This window comes from Budorcas taxicolor, chromosome 13, assembly GCF_023091745.1.
Source record: "Budorcas taxicolor isolate Tak-1 chromosome 13, Takin1.1, whole genome shotgun sequence".
Taxonomy (NCBI): Eukaryota; Metazoa; Chordata; class Mammalia; order Artiodactyla; family Bovidae; genus Budorcas; species Budorcas taxicolor.
The window spans coordinates 10,346,058-10,366,031 of record NC_068922.1 but is presented as its reverse complement, the minus strand read 5'-3'; the positions used below and the strand labels follow the sequence as shown (position 1 = coordinate 10,366,031).

The window sequence follows — 19,974 nt, the reverse complement described above, 5'->3', positions numbered from 1 at the left end:
ATAGCCGGTGTCACAGCCATACTCCCACTTTATTTTCTCGTTCCTTCTGGTGTTTAGCACTGGTCTTCCCCACCCCCCACAGGTGTCCGCTCCATGGACCCTCATCAGCCCGTGCAGCCCTGAGGCTCCAGCCCTTCCCCAGGGCCAGATGACTGTCACATGCCCGCATGAGCCAGCTCAAAGTGGACGTGATCACAGCTCAGCACTTTCTGTCTCTGCCATTCTTATTGTTCCATCACGTTGATGTCCTCCATCTTCGGCCTGTCTTATAGGTGATGGGCCTATATTTAGCCCGTCTTATGAGTTCTGCCATTTCTCGCGTGCTGCTTGCTTACTCAGCTGTTCTGACACATTCTGTGCGATTTGCCTGCATCTCACAAGCCTCACTCTCATCTCCTGGCTGCACTCAGCCCCTGTCGGGCTCCGTCCATCCCCTGGAATTGAATGTGCCAGGTGGTCTGTGGGTCCCCTCTGTGTTCCCTGTTTCTACACTCACAGGGCCTCTTGGAGTTTGCTTCCTATCTGATCCCTGTAGGCGACTGAGTCTGCAGCCTTGCTTCAAGTTTGGACACTAACACGTATCAGGCACCTGCTTTGTCCCAGGTACTTTGAAGACTCTTCCCCAGCTGTGGAAAATGTACCAGAAAGGGAGTGCTATTTACATTTGATGAGCTCTTAAGTGACTTGCCTGAGGCCACACAGCTACTATGTAGAGCGCTGCATCACTTCAGTCATGTCCGGCTCTTTGTGACGCCATGGACTGTAGCCTGCCAGGCTCCTCTGTCCATGGGATTTTCCAGGCAAGAGTACTGGAGTGGGTTGTCATTCCCTTCTCTAGGGGATCTTCCCCGCCCAGGGATCAAACCCGAGTCACTTACGTCTCCTGCTTTGGCAGGTGGGTTCTTTACCGCTAGCCCCAGCTGGGAAACCCATAACTAAGTAGATCGAGGTACCGAATGCCCATGGGAGCAGAGCCAGCCATTCAGGTTCCTGTGCTTACGCGTCTTCATGGACCTCCGCGTTGTCATTGCTCCCTGCACGTTCTGGAAGCTGAGGCCACATTTTAGTGCTGCCCCCACATGGGGACCATTTCCACAGCCTCATTTGTTTTCGAGTGTCACCATTATTTCTGTGTGCACTTTAACTTTTGTCATGAAGTCTAGGCCAGGTCACGTGCACTCTGTGAACTGGGGCTGTTACAGTGTTGACAGACTTGGAGAATTTGATAGTGGATAGACCTGCCAGGAGAAATGCCCAGAAAATGTGCAGTTTGGGAGCTGAAGAAATCACATTTAGAGTCCGGGAAATGTCTCTTTATTTGGCAGAACAGAAATAAGAGCCATTCCGGTCTGTTAGATAAACTATGCACACAGACATCTTCTAGAAACACCCCCAACTTGGTAGAATGTAAATGTTGAGAAGGATTTGTGTGTTGTGAATCTCTGCTTATTAGTAACTGATAGATGGTCTCCTCGCATGTGTATTCACAGAGGTGAGATGGATGGGCGGTCGCACGAGCTGTGGTTCATCTAGATTCAAATAGTTAGTGTGTGAACTATTTTCAAACATAAATATCAAGTGGAAGAAATAGAATTAGGACTTAAGAGAATCATATATTATCCTAAATTTTTTTTTAAGCATGCCTCTCATCTCTTTGAGAATGTTGTCTTTCACTTAAAAAAAAAAAGAGCACACATTTTTCCTGTCCCCTATTTTAATACAAAACAACTCATCTTTCATGTTGTTTTTACTTGGGCAGTTGTTTATCTTCACTAAGGCAATACTGCACGCATGAGAAATGATGAAGAATTGATGAGATTGATTCATAAGCCCAGAGGAAAAGCAGTTATCACTTTGTGATCCTACCTTGAATTTCCATTTCAAATTTGTTTTTGTGCTAGAAGAATCTATTAATATTTCTTCATTTCAGAATTTGGGGAGTTTTACATCTCTTCCTAGAATAAAATTTGTTTTAAAAGAAATCACAAAAATGGTTTGAACTCCCTTTTTGCAGTTGCTGTCCACAGGTGCCCTGGCCTTTCAGTATGTGTAATAAAAGGGTTTTTTCAGTAAGGTGACCCTGGGCGCAGCAGTTACTGTTTACTGAGTGCCCAACACTCTGCTGGTTGCTTCACTTCGTTTAGTTCAGCTATAGGTTAGGTGTTAGCTATAGGTTAGGATTTTGGGGGCTCCAAAATCACTACAGATGGTGACTGCAGCCATGAAATTAAAAGACGCTTACTCCTTGGAAGAAAAGTTATGACCAACCTAGACAGCATATTATAAAGCAGAGACATTACTTTGCCAACAAAGGTCCGTCTAGTCGAGGCTGTGGTTTTTCCAGTTGTCATGGATGGATGTGAGAGTTGGACTGTGAAGAAGGCTGAGCACTGAAGGATTGATGCTTTTGAACTGTGGTGTTGGAGAAGACTCTTGAGAGTCCCTTGGACTGCAAGGAGATCAGTCCTGGGTGTTCATTGGAAGGACTGATGCTGAGGCTGAAACTCCAGTACTTTGGCCACCTCATGCGAAGAGTTGACTCATTGGAAAAGACCCTGATGCTGGGAGGGATTGGGGGCAGGAGGAGAAGGGGACGACAGAGGATGAGATGGCTGGATGGCATCACCGACTCGATGGACGTGAGTTTGAGTGAACTCCGGGAGCTGGTGATGGACAGGGAGGCCTGGCGTGCTGTGATTCATGGGATCACAAAGAGTCGGACACGACTGAGCGACTGAACTGAACTGAGGAGTCCATCTTACAGATGGAAAAACTAAGGCTGGAGGAGTTAGTTGCATAATTTCACCAGAGTCACACAGCTAATTAGCTAATTAGTGACTGGGCTGCAGTCAGGATCCAGGTCTGTCTTAGTCCAGAGCCTTTCATTCTCCAGTGATGACTACTGGGTAATTTGCATTTGGTGCTTTGCCTCTGAATAGCTGAGTAATTTGAAGGAACATTGTTTAGGCTGTCATCCTCCCAATTTACCACAATTTTAAGGTAGAACAATCCTGCCTGTTCCTTACCTGTTCCAGAGGTGTTAGGGAAGGGAGAAGTACTCCTTAATAATGATCTTGGATTTGAAAGGCATCCATCTCATCAGAATATTCCAATCTTTCGACAGTCTTTCAGATTTACTTTCAAGTTACCGTATGCCGCTGCTGCTGCTGCTAAGTTGCTTCAGTTGTGTCTGACTCTGTGCGACCCCATAGATGGCAGCCCACTAGGCTCCCCTGTCCCTGGGATTCTCCAGGCAGGAATACTGGAGTCTTCCCATTTCCTTCTCCGTATAAAGTTAAGTGTATTGAGATAAATGGTGTTATCCTTATTTTGAAGGTGCATTCCTTCTGGTTATTGCGGAAGGCTGAGGTTCGGGCCAGCTCCAAAGCCTGGTCTGATTTGGCATCACATCCTGCCATGCAGAGTGCTCTGTAGCCAGCAGTGGGCTGCCAGGCTCCTGTCTGCCTGGTGCACTGGGTTCAGACCAGGTCCAGGAGCCAGAGGCTCCGAGGCACCTTCTTTACTTGCTGGTGCTGCATCTACACAGGGGATGTCTGGGGCACTTCCCGCATAACAAAGCAGAGTGACGTTATATCTGCATGGCTTTCTGGAATCTTCATTCTCTAAGCCCAATAGCCTCCCTTCCACATTATCAGCAGGCGGGGGTAAATCTAGGGTTGCACCTTAGAGCTCCCTCTCCCCACACACCGTGCTGCCTCTAAGACCGTCTCCTCCTGCCAGGGCCCGTCATGTTCCCACAGGTGCAGAGGAGATGGGATTTCTGTAGTTGGTGGAGCTCTAGTTCAAGTTCACAGAGACACTGCAGTGGAGGGGATGCGAGCTCAGCTCAGGAACTCACGATGTGGTCAGAGGACATGGTTCAGATGGCACCCATCCCTCCGCCTCCAGTACCCTGGACAGTCGCTGACACAGTGTCTTTTCCTTCTTGTCCACTGGGCCGAGAGCTGAGCACTCCTTTGGGTCCCTAGAAAGAAAAGTACGTCCGCTTTGCTGCAGTTTCCCCAGGGAGCCAGAGGAGGAAGAACGGTGTACATCTCAGAGCAAAGAACAGAAAATACCCCTTTAGACAGTTAGGTTCTCCCCAGAGTACCAGCATCCCCCCCTTTCCTAGATGGCCCCTGGGAGCTCCAGCTGCTGCCCGCCCCCCTGCTAAGGGTGGGGGGGTGGCGTTAGCTTCAACCCCCTTTCTTGGCCTGTATCCCCACGCCTGCCTGCATACACGGAGACATGATTTTCAAAAACAAAAGTCTCCTCAATTAATAGAACCCACCCTTTAAAGGCAACCTCTCGTTTCTTGATGTGTCTTTTTTTAGTTATTTCTCACCTACCTGTGCTTATTCTTACTCCCAAATCATTTATCACTAAACCAAGACTCCTCTCTCCAAAGGAATCTGGTGAATGACATTTTAAAGAAATTGTATGATCTCGTGACTTTCGCATCTCCTCCAGCCTAGGAAAGTCACAGAAGGCCTGAGCTGCAGGTCATTCTGCTGCCACAGTTCAAGACAGAAGAAGGGAATGGGGGGGTCACAGAAAAGTGTGTGACAAAGAGACTTTGGGCTCCACTGTCTTTATTATTCACCCACTTATTGTTTAAGAAGTGTTTATTTGGTACCTTTTTTTTTAAGAGCGTACTAGAAGTATCAAGACATTGAGGAACAGAAGAGCTGAATAATCAGTTCACGTCCTCTAAGGTCAGTGAAGTGGGAGAAAGAGTACAGAGCAAGGGGGATCTTGAAGGGCACCCGGGAAGACTTTCGCTTTCTGTTCCCACGTGGGAGTGAGAGGGGGAGCAGGGCGCTGGGCCACGCCCATGCGCAGATGAGTTCAGATGATGCTTTGGTAACAGGAAGTAGTACTGCTTGAGGTTGGCGCTGGGGGGTAGCTGCTTTCAGGCAGAAGCCTAGGAGGCTGATTGAAGCTGAAGAGAGGGGGAAAGACAGTAGCAACAGCATCTTTCTTAGATGGGCAAAGCGACTGCTCAGAAGCTGGGCTTGGGTGACCCTAGTCATCTCAGTAAAATATCACTGTCTGTGAGAATTGAAAAGATAGAACATTTAGAAATTCTCTTCACAGAAAGTGTAATTTAGAAGGGTTTCCATGTAGGAGTGACTGCAGAGTTAAGATGTGAAAGTCGCTCAGTTGTGTCCGACTCTTTGGGACCCCGTGGACTATACTCCATGGAATTCTCTAGGACAGAATACTGAAATGGGTAGCCGTTCCCTTCTCCACGGGATCTTCCCAACCGAGGGTTGAACCCAGGTGTCCCACATTGCAGGCAAATTATCTACCAGCTGAGCCACAAGGGAAGCCCAAGAGGACTGGAGTGCGGAGTTGAGATAGCACGCGTTTAGGGTCAGTTTCCTGCCTTTCTGTGGAGGGGCTGTGGGACTGTCTGCAGCAGTGCTGGGCAGCGCGCAGGAGGGAAGGGGATTATTCTGACGGGGGTCCACCAGAAGGTCTAGGGAGCCAGAGAGTTGGGGGCAGGAAGAGTGACCTGGAGTTCGGCCTGGGTGCTCGGCGAGTGATCGGAGGAGGAGAAGGGCTGGGAGATCATGAGCGGCTGGGGCATCGCAGCAGAGGCAGACAGCGGGTGCGGCACACGCAGGCTGAGCATCCCCGCTGGAAATCCCAGCACACTGGGCCGAGTGTTCTCAGAAAGCCTAGGCTGTCCTAGAGGTGGACCAGCGTGAGGAGGCGTGCGTGGCCGACTGATTAACGGGATCTGGCTTCTCCTCCCGCCTCCTGGGCAGTTCCGTTTGGTGTTTGAGGAGAATTTAATTAATGTATTAATGCTTGCTGTTATACAGATTCAAATATTTGTAATATGTTCATGTTTCATCAAGCATGTTCATAGTTACATTACTGCATAACACTATTTTTCAGAAATCTAATAAATCTTGTTTTAGTATATATTAGGGTGGTATTAGACCATTTCCTGTGAACTGTTACTGAATACAAGGAATTTCATTTGTATATACTTGATGCAGCGCCTCCACACGTTATTTAAAGATAAATATTGCTGAGGAGACCTCTGTGAATAACTGCTTATTTACTTGGGGCCAGTTAGAGTATTTTTCTTTGAATGAAAAACTGTTGATTCTCCTCTTACACAGATAGATATACACAAGCAAATAAATACTGATGACAGATCCTGAAACTGACAATCCTTAAACCAGCAAAATATGTATATAACATAAATTTGTGGAAAGCACTCAATTGAGAATTGTTCATAAGTGAATGCAGTTCATCTTGTGGACACATTTATGGTGTTTAAGTTGCGCTTGATCATTTTACGGCCCAGAAAAGATGGATTTGTATCTGCAGGCCTGCTCAGTGAGAGAGAAGTAATGAATTGGCTCCTCAAAGACATGCAGCATTGATGCCCAGCGTTCTCAGCGTGGAAGAGAATAGTTGCGTGTTTTGACCTGATGTGTTGGGTACGCTGATCGTCTGTCCCTTCTCTCTGCATCAGCACCTCACCCCAGGCCCAGTTTTAATTTGGGGCAGAATAGGGCTTTAGTGGCTGTTTCTCCCTTCTGTTGGGTTTCCCTGAATTTCACAGGCACTGTTTCCCCAGCGTGAGGCATGAAGGTGTCCCCATCACAGGAAAGGGATGTGACCGTTTTCCTGCGGGGAGGCGGCCACCGTTTCCATGGTGCTCACAGCGGCCTTCACTCACTGCCACTGTCCACGTCTTGTTTGCGTGTTGATAGATAAGGGGGAGATTTCAGTGGTTTATGTACAAAGCAGGAAGCTTGAACCTTTGTAGTCCCTGTGTTAACTTGGATTCAGGTGAAAACCAAGGGTAAAGAATTTAGAAATCTCTGTACGCCTCAGTATAAACTTGGGTTACAAATACATCGAGAATGCACCCTAGTCTCAGTACAGAGAAAACAAACAAAAAAGATACTACTGTGTGACTAATGAAAATAGTCTTTGATTCAGAGAAGCCTCAGAGAACCCACCAGAAGAGAATTAATGAAGTCAAGATAGTGGAGTGGTATGCTCTTCGAAAAGCACAATAACCGTAAGCACATCGCTCAGAAAACCACTAGCATCTGAGATGGTGCCAACACACAGTAGTAGCGCAATAAATTTATTCTTCAGTGAGAGCCCCTCTACCACCACCCCAGCTACTACCAAAGGCCCATTCTCTTAGAGGGCTTACATCTTGTAGGACAGAGAGACAGATGTCGATGTAATTACTGTTGGTTATATAAATTGATTAGGCAAAGATTAATTCTGCAGTTAATGTCCTGTGACATGTGCTCTGATCAGGGTGTGAGGGAGTGTCTTCCTCAGTGTCCTCCCAGCTCCACAGCCTGCCGTGGCGGCACCCGCCTCCTGTTGTGAGCCCTGGGGGCTGATACTGAGAAGCAGAAGGATGTGCATTGGGTGCTTTGGGTCGGGGGGCTCTCCTGAGGATTTTACGTTCTCTTGCTGTCTTGTCATCTTGTGCCCAAACACCCTGATTCTGCTGCCCGGGGAATCACTCATCTGTGCCTGTCCTCCTGAGGATCTGGTACATGCAAGTTGTTAGAAAAACTGCTGTCCCTTATAAAGGCCTTGTTCTGGGGCCACTGTGGAAAGGAGGAATGCAACCCAAATTAGGAGGTAGATTTGAAGTAGCTGTTTCATTAGTTAGAGGTTTCAAAATACAGTCTGACTTAATGAGCTGTGAAGTCAATGAGGAGGAAGAGGCTGCAGGCCAGAGTCGCGCAAGCTGGTGTCCAGTCATCCACATCTACATCCCGATTGTGCTTAAGGCCATCTCTTCCACCAGAGACACAGAGACGGGCCCTGCTTTCTTGTTGCTGCTGAGCCTGAGGACCTTTGAGATCGGCCCATCCTGAGGCTCTGCCCTCCAGCTCTTCCTCAGGGTGTTCACGCTGCATCAGGTACTCTCCTCAGGTGCAGTGAAGAGCAGCTAGAAATCCCAGCTCTCCTGGGGCTTACTCCAGCAGGGAAGACAGCCAGAAGCGAGGCGTCCAAGTAAGTGTGTACAGGCACGTCTCATTTTATTGCCCTTCCTAGATACTGAGGGGTTTTTTGTTCTGTTCTGTTACATGGAAGGTTTGTGGCAACTTTTAAGTCATCCGATGAAGGGTAGCATTTTTCAGCAGTAAAGTATTTATAATTAAGGTGTGTACATTGTTTTCTTAGATGTAATATATTACACATTTAGTAGACTGCAGTGTAATATAAACGTAACTTTTATATGTATTGAGAAACGAAAAATTTGTGTGACTCCTTTTTTTTTTTTAAACTGGAATATAATTGCTTTACAATGTTGTGTTAGTTTCCTGTACAACGAAGCGAATCAGCTCTGTGCATATATATTTATCCCCTTCCTCTTGGACCTGCCTCCCGCCCACCCCCGTTCCCACCCCTCTAGGTCACCGCAGAGCACCGAGCTGAGCTCCTTGTGCTCTGTAGACAGCAGCTTCCCGCTGGCCATCTATTTTACGCATGGTAGTGTGTATATGTGAGTGCCCCTCTCTCAATTTGTCCCACCTTCCCCTCCCCACCCCCATGTCCACACGTCTACTCTCTAATTCCTGCCCTGCAAACAGGTTCATCTGTACCATTTTTCTACCTTCCATATAAATGCATTAATATATGTTATTTGGTTTTCTCTTTCTGACTTACTTCACTCTGTATAACAGACTCTAGGTCCATCCTTGTCTCTATAAATGACCCAGCTCCGTTCCTTTTTAAGGCTGAGTAATATTCCATTGTGCAGTTGTACTGCGTCTTCTTTACACATTCATCTGTTCATGGGTATTTAGGTTGCTTCCATGTCCTGGCTGTTGTAAATAGTGTTGCAGTGAACATTGCTATATTTTTGAATTATGGTTTTCTCAGGGTATATGCCCAGGTGTGGGACTGCTGGACCATACGGTAGTTCCATTTTTAGTTTTTTAAGGTAACTCCATACTGTTCTCCATAGTGGCTGCAGTAATTTACCTTCCCACAAATAGTGCAAGAGGGTTTCCTTTTCCTCATCCCCTCTCCAGCATTTACTGTTGGTAGATTTCTGTTGATGGCCATTCTGACCAGTGTGAGGTGGTAACCTCATGGTGGTTTTGATTTGCATTTCTCTAAAAATTAGTAGAGAATTCCAGAAAAACATCTATTTCTGCTTTATTGACTATGCCAAAGCCTTTGACTGTGTGGATCACAGTCAACTGTGGAAAATTCTGAGAGAGATGGGAATACCAGACCACCTGACCTGCCTCTTGAGAAATCTGTATGCAGGTCAGGAAGCAACAGTTAGAACTGGGCATGGAACAACAGACTGGTTCCAAAGAGGAAAAGGAATACGTCAAGGCTGTATATTGTCACCCTGCTTATTTAACTTCTGTGCAGAATACATCATGAGAAATGCTGGACTGGAAGAAACACAAGTTGGAATCAAGATTGCCGGGAGAAATATCAATAACCTCAGGTATGCAGATGACACCACCCTTATGGCAGAAAGTGAAGAGGAACTCAGAAGCCTCTTGATGAAAGTGAAAGAGGAGAGTGAAAAAGTTGGCTTAAAGCTCAACATTCAGAAAACTAAGATCATGGCTTACTCCTTGGAAGAAAAGTTATGACCAACCTAGATAGTATATTCAAAAGCAGAGACATTACTTTGCCGACTAAGGTCCGTCTAGTCAAGGCTATGGTTTTTTCAGTAGTCATGTGTGGATGTGAGAGTTGGACTGTGAAGAAGGCTGAGCGCCAAAGAATTGACGCTTTTGAACTGTGGTTTTGGAGAAGACTCTTGAGAGTCCCTTGGACTGCAAGGAGATCCAACCAGTCCATTCTGAAGGAGATCAGCCCTGGGATTTCTTTGGAGGGAATGGTGCTGAAGCTGAAACTCCAGTCCTTTGGCCGCCTCGTGCAAAGAGTTGACTCATTGGAAAAGACTCTGATGCTGGGAGGGATTGGGAGCAGGAGAAGGGGATGACAGAGGATGAGATGGCTGGATGGCATCACTGACTCGATGGACGTGAGTCTGCGTGAACTCCGGGAGATGGTGACGGACAGGGAGGCCTGGTGTGCTGCGATTCATGGGGTCGCAAAGAATCGGACACGACTGAGCGACTGAACTGAACTGAACTGAAAAATTAGTGATGTTGAGCATCTTTTTATGCGTTTGTTGGCCATCCATATGACTTGTTTGAAGGCATGTCTGTTTAGTCATGTGACTGACTGTATTGCAATATAGACTTTACTGTGGAACCCAACCCACCGTATCTGGAAGGTATGACTGTACCATGTTAGGTAGGAAGTTGTGCTTAGTAGAAGAATATGAGGAGTAAGTATTGTGGAGATGGGGAATAAGGGGTGGGGGGTGCGGTGGTGTATCCGGAGGAGGCGTCACTGAGAAAGTGAGCCTTTAAGCAAAGACTTAAAGTACGTGCTAGAGCTAGTCATGTGGAAAGAGCATTCTAGAAAAAGGATAAATCACACATGCGCTTCCTGAGGCCACATCTCCCACGTAGCACGTTTGATGGATTCCAGAAAAGCAAGGAAGGCAGAGTGAGCGAGGGAGAGTGCAGTCACTAGGCCAGGGAGGAGACAGATTGTAGAGGTCCTTGAGGTCAGCAGAAGAACTCCTTGAGAGGATGTCCCATTTGAGCAAAGAAATGGCTCCACCGAGCAGTTTTTAACAAGATCGCTTTGGCTGCTGTGTTGAGAAAGGCATGAAGGGCTGGGGCAGTGGAGGTGATGAAGGCTCGAGGAGAAAGATGGAGTAAATTGTTTAGAAAACTTTCATCCAAGAGAGTAGGAGAGTGGATGGAGTTGGGAAATGTGGTGTAGCTAGCTGGTGGGAGACATCCTGGCTGACCTCAGAATGGTGAAATAGGTGACCGAAATGGTGACTGAAATAGGACCGGGCGGCCGTTTGGTGGTGTGTGTTCCTGCAGCCCCATCCTGCGAGGCAGCTGCAGGCCAGGAATAAGCAGACAGATTTAACCAAGGCTGTGGTTTAGCTTAGTCGAGGGAATTTCAAGAGCAGGACGAAGAGATTTTGGGTTGAATGTTAAGGGGATGGTTGTAATGATTGCCCATGGTTTTCCCATTGGGTGAGGAAGGAACCAGGACAGAAGTCAAAGAACAGGAGGTCAGGGCATTGGAGGGATCATCTGTCATTGACTTAATTACCAAGATTCATGGCAGGAGTTCTGTAGCCTGGGAGCAGATGGCTGTGAACAAAACCCAAGATGTTCAAGGAGTCAGGGATGTGAGTGAGGTGAACTGCCTGTGAGAAGGATGGGTTAACAGTAAGATCTGAAGGCGTGGGTCTTCACGTGGGGGCGTTTAGAGAGGGCAGACGAGCAGTGGTGTAAAAGTTGGATGGAAGCAGAAGAGTGTCCACCGACCTCCCGGGACGATGGGATGCGGAGTGTGGGGAAACACAGTCCCTACTTGAGAGGGCTGCAGGGGGAGGGGTTCCCTCGTGACCAGTTAGAGTGAAGGTGAAGGGGATGTTCCCGAAAGAGGCTGGGGATGGGGGGACTTTGCAGATGATTGACTGAGTTGAAGAGGAACAGTGGAAGCGCTCAGAGATCCAGGGAGCATTAGCATCTGGGGGAGGAGGGGCACCCAGGCTTCCGCGACTTTCTGTAGATTACAGAGTTCCAGGACAGAATGGTCTCCCTGTGAGCATCCTGCATCTTATGGCTCCCAGGTCACAGCTGTGGTTCCATTAATTCCGGGGCTTTCTTGGCAAGCAGGCAGTATCATGCCCACCTTGTCTGTGTGCAGCCAGGGTGGCAAATGGCTTTGCTCCTGCTCTAAGGAAGCCCTTGCTGATTGTGCTCAGTGGGGTCTGTTGAGAAGGAGAGAGCCGGGGAGAAGGCCCCCAGCTGAGCTCCCAGGGGCAGTATTTCCCAGCTTTAGGTGACATTGGTATTGTTTTTGCTAAATGCTTTTTTGTTAACATACTTATCTTTTTTCTTTCCCTTATTTAAATATCTTTTAAAAGGAAACAGGAAAAAAGCTGCCTCAATTGAAGCTTTGTTGTAAATGATGAATCTAGAGCCAGATGATGAACATTCTGAAATGTACATCCTTGTACAACCCCAAATCATCTCATTTGCCACTTGGGGGAAATGAGCGAACCCAAGGCTTGCCCCTCCTCCTGAGGGCTCTGCATGGTTGTCCTCCCCCTGCGGACCCCGGTGGTTTGCTGATCCCTGACGTCCCTGCTCACCCGCTGGAGTTTACATGTGGGCAAATCGGGCTGAATCGCCAGCCTGAGGAGGGTGTTCCTTGCAGGCGTGGGTGAGGTTTCCGGTTAAGGGGTGTGGCTCCTGCAGAGGCCAGCGTGGCAGAGCATGCAGTTAACGGGGTGCCCGTGCGTGAACACACCTGTGGGCAGAGGCTGTCGGCGGGGCACGCGTCTAAAGTGGGGGTCTTTTTCTAGGAGCAGCATGAGGCTTCTTGGGGACTTAGGAGTGGAGGTAAAATGATCAGATTCAAGTGTTAGAAAGCTCCCCTGTCAGTGGTACAGGGAAGGGATTGGAGGGGCAGCTGAGTGGGGACCCTGGGAGGCTTGGCCAGGCCATGTGGGACCTGGTGGTGCAGCGTGAGCCGGCAGTGGTGGCAAAGGGTGAGAAGGTAGAACCCCGAGGAGGGCACGGGACCCGGGGCTTGTCTGACTGTGGTGTGTGGGGCAGCTGGACTAGCGTCTGTCTGGCATGGCTTGGTGGCTGGTAGTGACAGGCACTGAGATGAAGCAGAGTTCAGAACAGGGAGAGTGGATGGGTTTGTTTCAGACAAGCTGACCTTGAAGTTGGTGTGCAGCATCTAAAGAAAAGTCGTCTCCCAGCTGGGGACATGGGTCTGGAGCAGTGGTGCGAGTGAGATGGGAATTGACTCAGGTGTGACCACAGAGGTTGGTGGTGTCTCCCAGCTTCTCCGGGTCCCCGTGAGCTTGGCGTATGATTGAAGGATGCCAGAGTGTCCACAGGACACGTCATCCAACAGGAACAGTGAGTCCCACCGCTGGTTAGAGGCTGGACTGAGACGTCTTCCTCCGACGCAAAGCAGATGATAGTGTGGGTTTTGATGCTAATGATCACTGAGACGCAGCCTTTTCTTTTCTCATTTTTCTCTTTGTCCTCCACTTTCTCCTCCTTTGCCCGCCCCCTTCTCCTCATCCCTCTCCTTTTCTTTGCTGCTACTTCTCTCTTGTCCGTGCTGGTGGCATCTGGAACCGACACCACGTCTTATATGAGTGTAAACGTTCTGTGTGGGCACAGCGCTCTGAGAGGTCCCGCTGTGAGGTTTCCTCTCTGTGCCCCACGTGGAGAGTTGAGGGAACTTCTGATAAGCCCTGAAGAGGAGACTCTGTCCTTCACTTTACAGGGGCACCTGCTGCTCATAACAAGATTTGGGAAGCAGAGATGCATGCGTCAGCAGAGCACAGTTATTATTTATAAGGCTGATTTGTGTCGCTAGACTAATGTTTTCACTTCTGGAGAAATGTACATGCTAATCACTTTTTGTTAATTTATAAGTTATTTTATAGAAACTGAGTCGCCTTTTCCTCTAATTAATGCTGGTTTGTTTCTCTTTTTCCCGTGAATAGATCACTGTCCTGGATGAGACGTGGACCGTGTTCAGACGTTACAGTCGTTTCCGGGAAATGCATAAAACACTGAAACTGAAGCATGCAGAGGTGAGTTATGACATAGTTATTTTCAATTAAGGACATCTGTTTTAAAAAGTAAATACCATTGGCTGCCCTGTCCTTGCCCCTTCCTTCCTCTTTAGGTATTAGCTTACGCATGTCACCAAGTTTTACTCCAGTCACTCATCTTTCAAAGATAGCTTTTTGATTTTTGTTCTCTGTTCCGTTTGTACTTTATACAATTCAGGCATCTTTCTGAACCCAAAAAGTTCAGAAAGTAAGTTCAGAAAGTTGAGTGATAGTAAGGAACAGTAAGTCAATTCTATCCTTTTCTTTAATTTTACGATGTATTTTAAATAAATATTTTGATCAATTTATAACTTCTCAACCATGAGTGAGACCTATTACAATGAAATAGTAATACATTTTTCAGTATGAGTTTGCCCCTCTTTCCCATAAAAGAAGACTACACTAATGCTTAGGCTTCCACATAATGAGGAGTAAAGTCATGAAAGCCAGTTTGCCATCACACGTGCAGGGGAGATGGATAGTAAGTACAGAATTATCTAGGAGCAAGGAGACACTTCATACGCCTGACAAGATGCCCAGAGTGTGTGGATACATTATTGTAGTCGTTTTTTAAAAATTTGGACCAAGACTGGTTTTTTACTACTTTTCAGCAAAGGAAGGTATTCCTAAAATTAATGTGTATCTTCCAAGCGATACACATTATTCCTACTTTTTGTTTATTTTTGCTCCAATTAAAGGAAGCCTTGTGTAGGCATTGATCTTTGGGAGGTTTGGATTGAACTGACTGTAAATCAATCATTAGTCATTGTCTTTTCAGCCTGCTTTCCCTAAGTATGGCTTTTTAGCCCTATTTTTATAGTTTCTTAAGATATTCTGAAAACAATTCAGTCATCCATGTGTCCCTAATTTGTTTCATGTTAATTACATACTATTTCCCTCCACGGCTTCTACTCTCTATCTGATACACAACATAAAGAAGAATTCCTTTTTGTAAATAAAGTGATTCCTTGATGTACAGAAGAATCTTGGGTCCAGGAAAAATTGAGTTATCTCTGAAATTCTGTTCTTAACTCATTAACATAATAGTATTCAGTTAAAAATTGAAGAAGCTTCAGGTGTGAATTTTAGCTCAGTGTTCCCAAGAGGCTTCGGTTCTGAAAGTAACTACATCAAAGTTCTTATTAAGTTTGTTTCTGCAGTTTACTCTTCCTATCCCAAGTTAATTTTGACAATAAGAAGAAGTAATTGTGTACATATTAAATGTACAGAACAACTGGTTTTCGCAGTGAGCTTTGCAGCTCATTAACTACTGGATGGTAAATTACTCTATCAATACTTTAATAACGTATAGATTTTCATGTTAGCTTACTAAATTCCCACAGTAGTAGTAGGTGGAGAAGCAATTTACTTGAAACAAAAGGATACAGACTTTACCATGAATGTGTGTGTGTGTGAGTATGAGTGTGTGTGTGTGAGTATGAGTGTGTGTGTGTGTACCTTCATTCCATTATTTATTTCACATCAGTTCTTTCAGTGCCATTAGTTCAGTGCCATTCTACATAGGCACATTTTTGTAAATTCTCATAATATAAGTAGCAGACAAGAACCAGAATGTCTTCTCTTCTGCATCTTAAAAATTTATATCAGGCAGGCTTGATGATAAACCAGGAAAATATAATAAATACACTTTAAAATATGCATGCTATGTTGCAGTTACCACTTGAAGTGAGGTACAGGCATTCTAGGAAAAATATCAGTAAACTGTGATGGGCAGAAGTAGTATAAGGACGTTTTAGGGTTGCTCTCTAATAAAATGTCATTATAGTTGAAATTTGAGGTGAGCGATATTTAAACAAATTTGCAGAGAAATAATACACAGCTCTAATCAATGTGGTCCACTGGAGTAGGGAATGGCAAACCACTTCAGTATTCTTGCCTTGAGAACGCCATGAACAGTATGAAAAGGCAAAATGATAGGATACTGAAAGAGGAACTCCCCAGGTCAGTAGGTGCCCAGTATGCTACTGGAGATCAGTGGAGAAATAACTAACTCCAGAAAGAATGAAGGGATGGTGCCAAAGCAAAGTCAGCAGCCAGTTGTGGATGTGACTGGTGATAGAAGCAAGGTCCGATGCTATAAAGAGCAATATTGCATAGGAACCTGGAATGTCAGGTCCATGAATCAAGGCAAATTGGAAGTGGTCAAACAGGAGATGGCAAGAGTGAACGTTGACATTCTAGGAATCAGTGAACTAAAATGGACTGGAATGGGTGAATTTAACTCAGATGACCATTGTATCTACTGCTGAGGGCAGGAATCCTTTAGAAGAAATGGAGTAGCCATCATGGTCAACAAGAGTCCAAAATGCAGTACTTAGAAGCATCTCTGTTTGTTTCCAAGGCAAACCATTCAATATCAAGTAATCCAAATCTATGCCCCAACCAGTAACACTGAAGAAGCTGAAGTTGAACGGTTCTATGAGGACCTACCTACAAGACCTTTTAGAACTAACACCCAAAAAAGATGTCCTTTTCATTATAGGGGACTGGAATGCAAAAATAGGAAGTCAGGAAACACCTGGAGTAACAGACAGATTTGACCTTGGAGTACAGAATGAAGCAGTGCAAAGGCTAATAGAGTTTTGCCAAGAGAACGCACTGGTCATAGCAAACACCCTCTTCCAACAACACAAGAGAAGACTCTACACATGGACATCACCTGATGGTCAACACCGAAATCAGATTGATTATATTTTTTGCAGCCAAAGATGAAGAAGCTCTATACAGTCAGCAAAAACAAGACCAGCAGCTGACTATGCCTCAGATCATGAATTCCATATTGCCAAATTCAGACTTAAATTGAAGAAAGAGGGGAAAATCACTAAACCATTCAAGTATGACCGAAATCAAATGACTTATGATTATACAGTGGAAGTGAGAAATAGATTTAAGGGACTAGATCTGATAGAGTGCTTGATGAACTACGGACAGAGGTTCGTGACATTGTACAGGAGACAGGGATCAAGACCATCCCCAGGAAAAAGAAATGCAAAAAGGCAAAATGGCTGTCTGAGGAGGCCTTACAAGTAGCTGTGAAAAGAAGAGAAGCAAAAAGGAAAGGAGAAAAGGAAAGATATACCCATATGAATGCAGAGTTCCAAAGAATAGCAAGGAGAGATAAGAAAGCCTTTCTCAGAGATCAAAGCAAAGAAATAGAGGAAAACAATAGAATGGGAAAGACTAGAGATCTCTTGAAGAAAATCAGAGATACCAAGGGAATATTTCATGCAAAGATGGGCTCAATAAAGGACAGAAATGGTATGGACCTAACAGAAGCAGAAGATGCTAAGAAGAGGTGGCAAGAATACACAGAAGAACTGTACAAAAAGATCTTCATGACCCAGGTAAACACAAAGGTGTGATCACTCACCTAGAGCCAGACATCCTGGAATGTGAAGTCAAGTGGGCCTTAGGAAGCATCAGTACGAACAAAGCTAGTGGAGCTGATGGAACTCCAGTTGAGCTGTTTCAAATCCTAAAAGATATGCTGTGAGAGTGCTGCACTCAATATGCCAGCAAATTTAGAAAACTCAGCAGTGGCTACAGGACTAGAAAAGGTCAGTTTTCATTCCAATCCCAAAGAAAGGCAATGCCAAAGAATGCTCAAACTACTGCACAATTGTACTCATCTCACACGCTAGTAAAGCAATGCTCAAAATTCTCCAAGTCAGACTTGAACAGTATGTGAACCAACTGTTCAAGCTGGTTTTATAAAAGGCAGAGGAACCAGAGATCAAATTGCCATCATCTGCTGGATCATTGAAACAGCAAGAGAGTTCCAGAAAAACATCTATTTCTGCTTTATTGACTATGCCAAAGCCTTTGTGTGGATCACAATAAACTGTGGAAAATTCTGAAAGAGATAGGAATACCAGACCACTTGACCTGCCTCTTGAGAAACCCGTATGCAGGTCAGGAAGCAACAATTAGAACTGGACATGGAACAACAGACTGGTTCCAAAGAGGAAAAGGAGTATGTCAAGGCTGTATATTGTCACCCTGTTTATTTAACTTCTATGCAGAGTACATCATGAGAAATGCTGGATTGGAAGAAGCACAAGCTGGAATCAAGATTGCCGGGAGAAATATCAATAACCTCAGATATGCAGATAACACCACCCTTATGGCAGAAAGTGAAGAGGAACTAAAGAGCCTCTTGATGAAAGTGAAAGAGGAGAGTGAAAAAGTTGGCTTAAAGCTCAACATTCAGGAAACTAAGATCATGGCATCTGGTCCCATCACTTCATGGGAAATAGATGGGGAAACAGTGGAAACAGTGAGAGACTTTATTTTTGGGGGCTCCAAAATCACTGCAGATGGTGACTGCAGCCATGAAATTAAAAGACACTTACTCCTTGGAAGGAAAGTTATGACCAACCTAGACAGCATATTCAAAAGTAGAGGCATTACTTTGCCAACAAAGGTGCGTCTAGTCAAGGCTATGGTTTTCCTAGTAGTCATGTATGAATGTGAGAGTTGGACTATAAAGAAAGCTGAGCACTGAAGAATTGATGCTTTTGAACTGTGGTGTTGGAGAAGACTCTTGAGAGTCCCTTGGACTGCAAGGAGATCCAACCAGTCCATTCTAAAGGAGATCAGTCCTGGGTGTTCATTGGAAGGACTGATGCTAAAGCTGAAACTCCAATACTTTCGCCACTTGATGCGGAGAGCTGACTCATTTGGAAAGACCCTGATGCTGGGAAAGATTGAAAGCAGGAGGAGAAGGGGACGACAGAGGATGAGATGGTTGGTTGGCATCACCGACTCAATGCACTCGAGTTTGGTTAGGCTCCGGGAGTTGGTGATGGACAGGGAGGCCTGGCGTGCTGCAGTTCATGGGGTCACAAAGAGTAGGACGTGACTGAGCGACTGAGCTGACTGAATCAATGTTTTAAAGAAAATTTTAGAGCAGACACAAGCAATCTTTAAAGATATAGTGTAAGACAACTCACCTGAGGTAAAAAACAAGTTAACTGGTGAACTGAAGCTGTTGCCTGGTACCAGGCAAAATTAATGAACAGAGATGATCACATGTATAAAATAATCCTTTAAGGATTATTTTCAGATTGAAGAAGAGTATATGACAAACATGCTGAAAAAATTAAGTGGCTTTCAAAGGAAAAAAAAAAAATTGAGGTGGTTTCCTCTGTCATCCAGTCGTAAATCTTTGTGGAGCAGACCTGCACGGTGCATCCAGTTGTGATCGACAGCCACACCCATCCTCTCATGAGTAGAGAAAATGAGCAACAAACAGACAAATGAAACCCAGGAAATAAGAGGATTGTAAATGGTGTTAAGTGCCATGGGGAAATACGACAAAGCACTGTGATAGTGTGAGCTGGCCGGTGGGCTGCTGTAGATGGCTTGCTGAGAAAGGTGATGTCCGAAGAGTGAGACTGAGCTGAGATCTCTGTGCCGGAAAGAAACGGAGGCATGAAGATCTGGAGGTGAGCTCATTTGAAGGTGAGCGAACAGCAAGTGCAAAGGCCTTGGGGAGGGACCAAGCTCAACGTGTTCCCAGAATTAAAAGACCCATGAAAAGGGGCAAGTGTGGTAGAGAGGAGGGCCGAGACTCAGTGGTTCCATGGGAAACCCACTACATTGGGGTGCTGTGAAGGAGGGTCTGAATATCGAAGCCCAGCTGGAATTTCCATTCTGTTAATAGGCGTCTTTTCCCAGAAACCCATTTCCTGAAGATGGACTCCCGATGTAAATAACGAAGACTGGAAGTTGCTTTTACATGCTGAGTCCAGCTTGGTGACATCGGTTTTTTCCTTAGGAGGACAAAAAACAGTTTATGAAAGAGAAACTGCAGACAGTATGCATGAATTTGAAAGAGAAGAGAGAATGTGAGTAGTGTTGAAATCACATAGTGAGGTCCTAAAACAACACCGCCTGGAGAAAGGGAAGTGGAGCTAATCACAAACCCCATGGGATACCCCAGAGCCAAGGAGCTTTTCCGTGGCCTCGGCTCTGACGGACATCTCACCGTTCACGGAGTGCGTCCCGTCTAGCTATGCTCCGCCTTTGGCATTCGTGGTCTCTGGTGGAAGTAAGAGACTCGCCTCTTGTGACACAGCCTGTGAGCAGAAGCCCGGGCAGTTCAGCTCTGTTTCCTGTTTCTAACCAAACAACAGTATCCTAACAGCGTGTCATTCTAGACCACAGTCAGTCTTGTTTCGCTGAGAGGACAACATTGTCCATTTGAGATTTTCAAGATGAAGCTTGAA

The 19,974-nt window shown here is 45.7% G+C and overlaps 1 protein-coding gene across 3 annotated transcripts in view; it reads left to right on the top strand.

The window, feature by feature from the left end:
* KIF16B (kinesin family member 16B) overlaps window positions 1-19,974 on the top strand; it is a 294,681-nt gene that overhangs the window by 222,425 nt on the left and 52,282 nt on the right. For all 3 annotated transcript variants that reach the window (XM_052650604.1, XM_052650603.1, XM_052650602.1), the window contains one exon: window positions 13,613-13,702. In XM_052650604.1, the coding sequence (XP_052506564.1) occupies window positions 13,613-13,702 (90 nt within the window). The remainder of the gene's footprint in view (window positions 1-13,612; window positions 13,703-19,974) is intronic.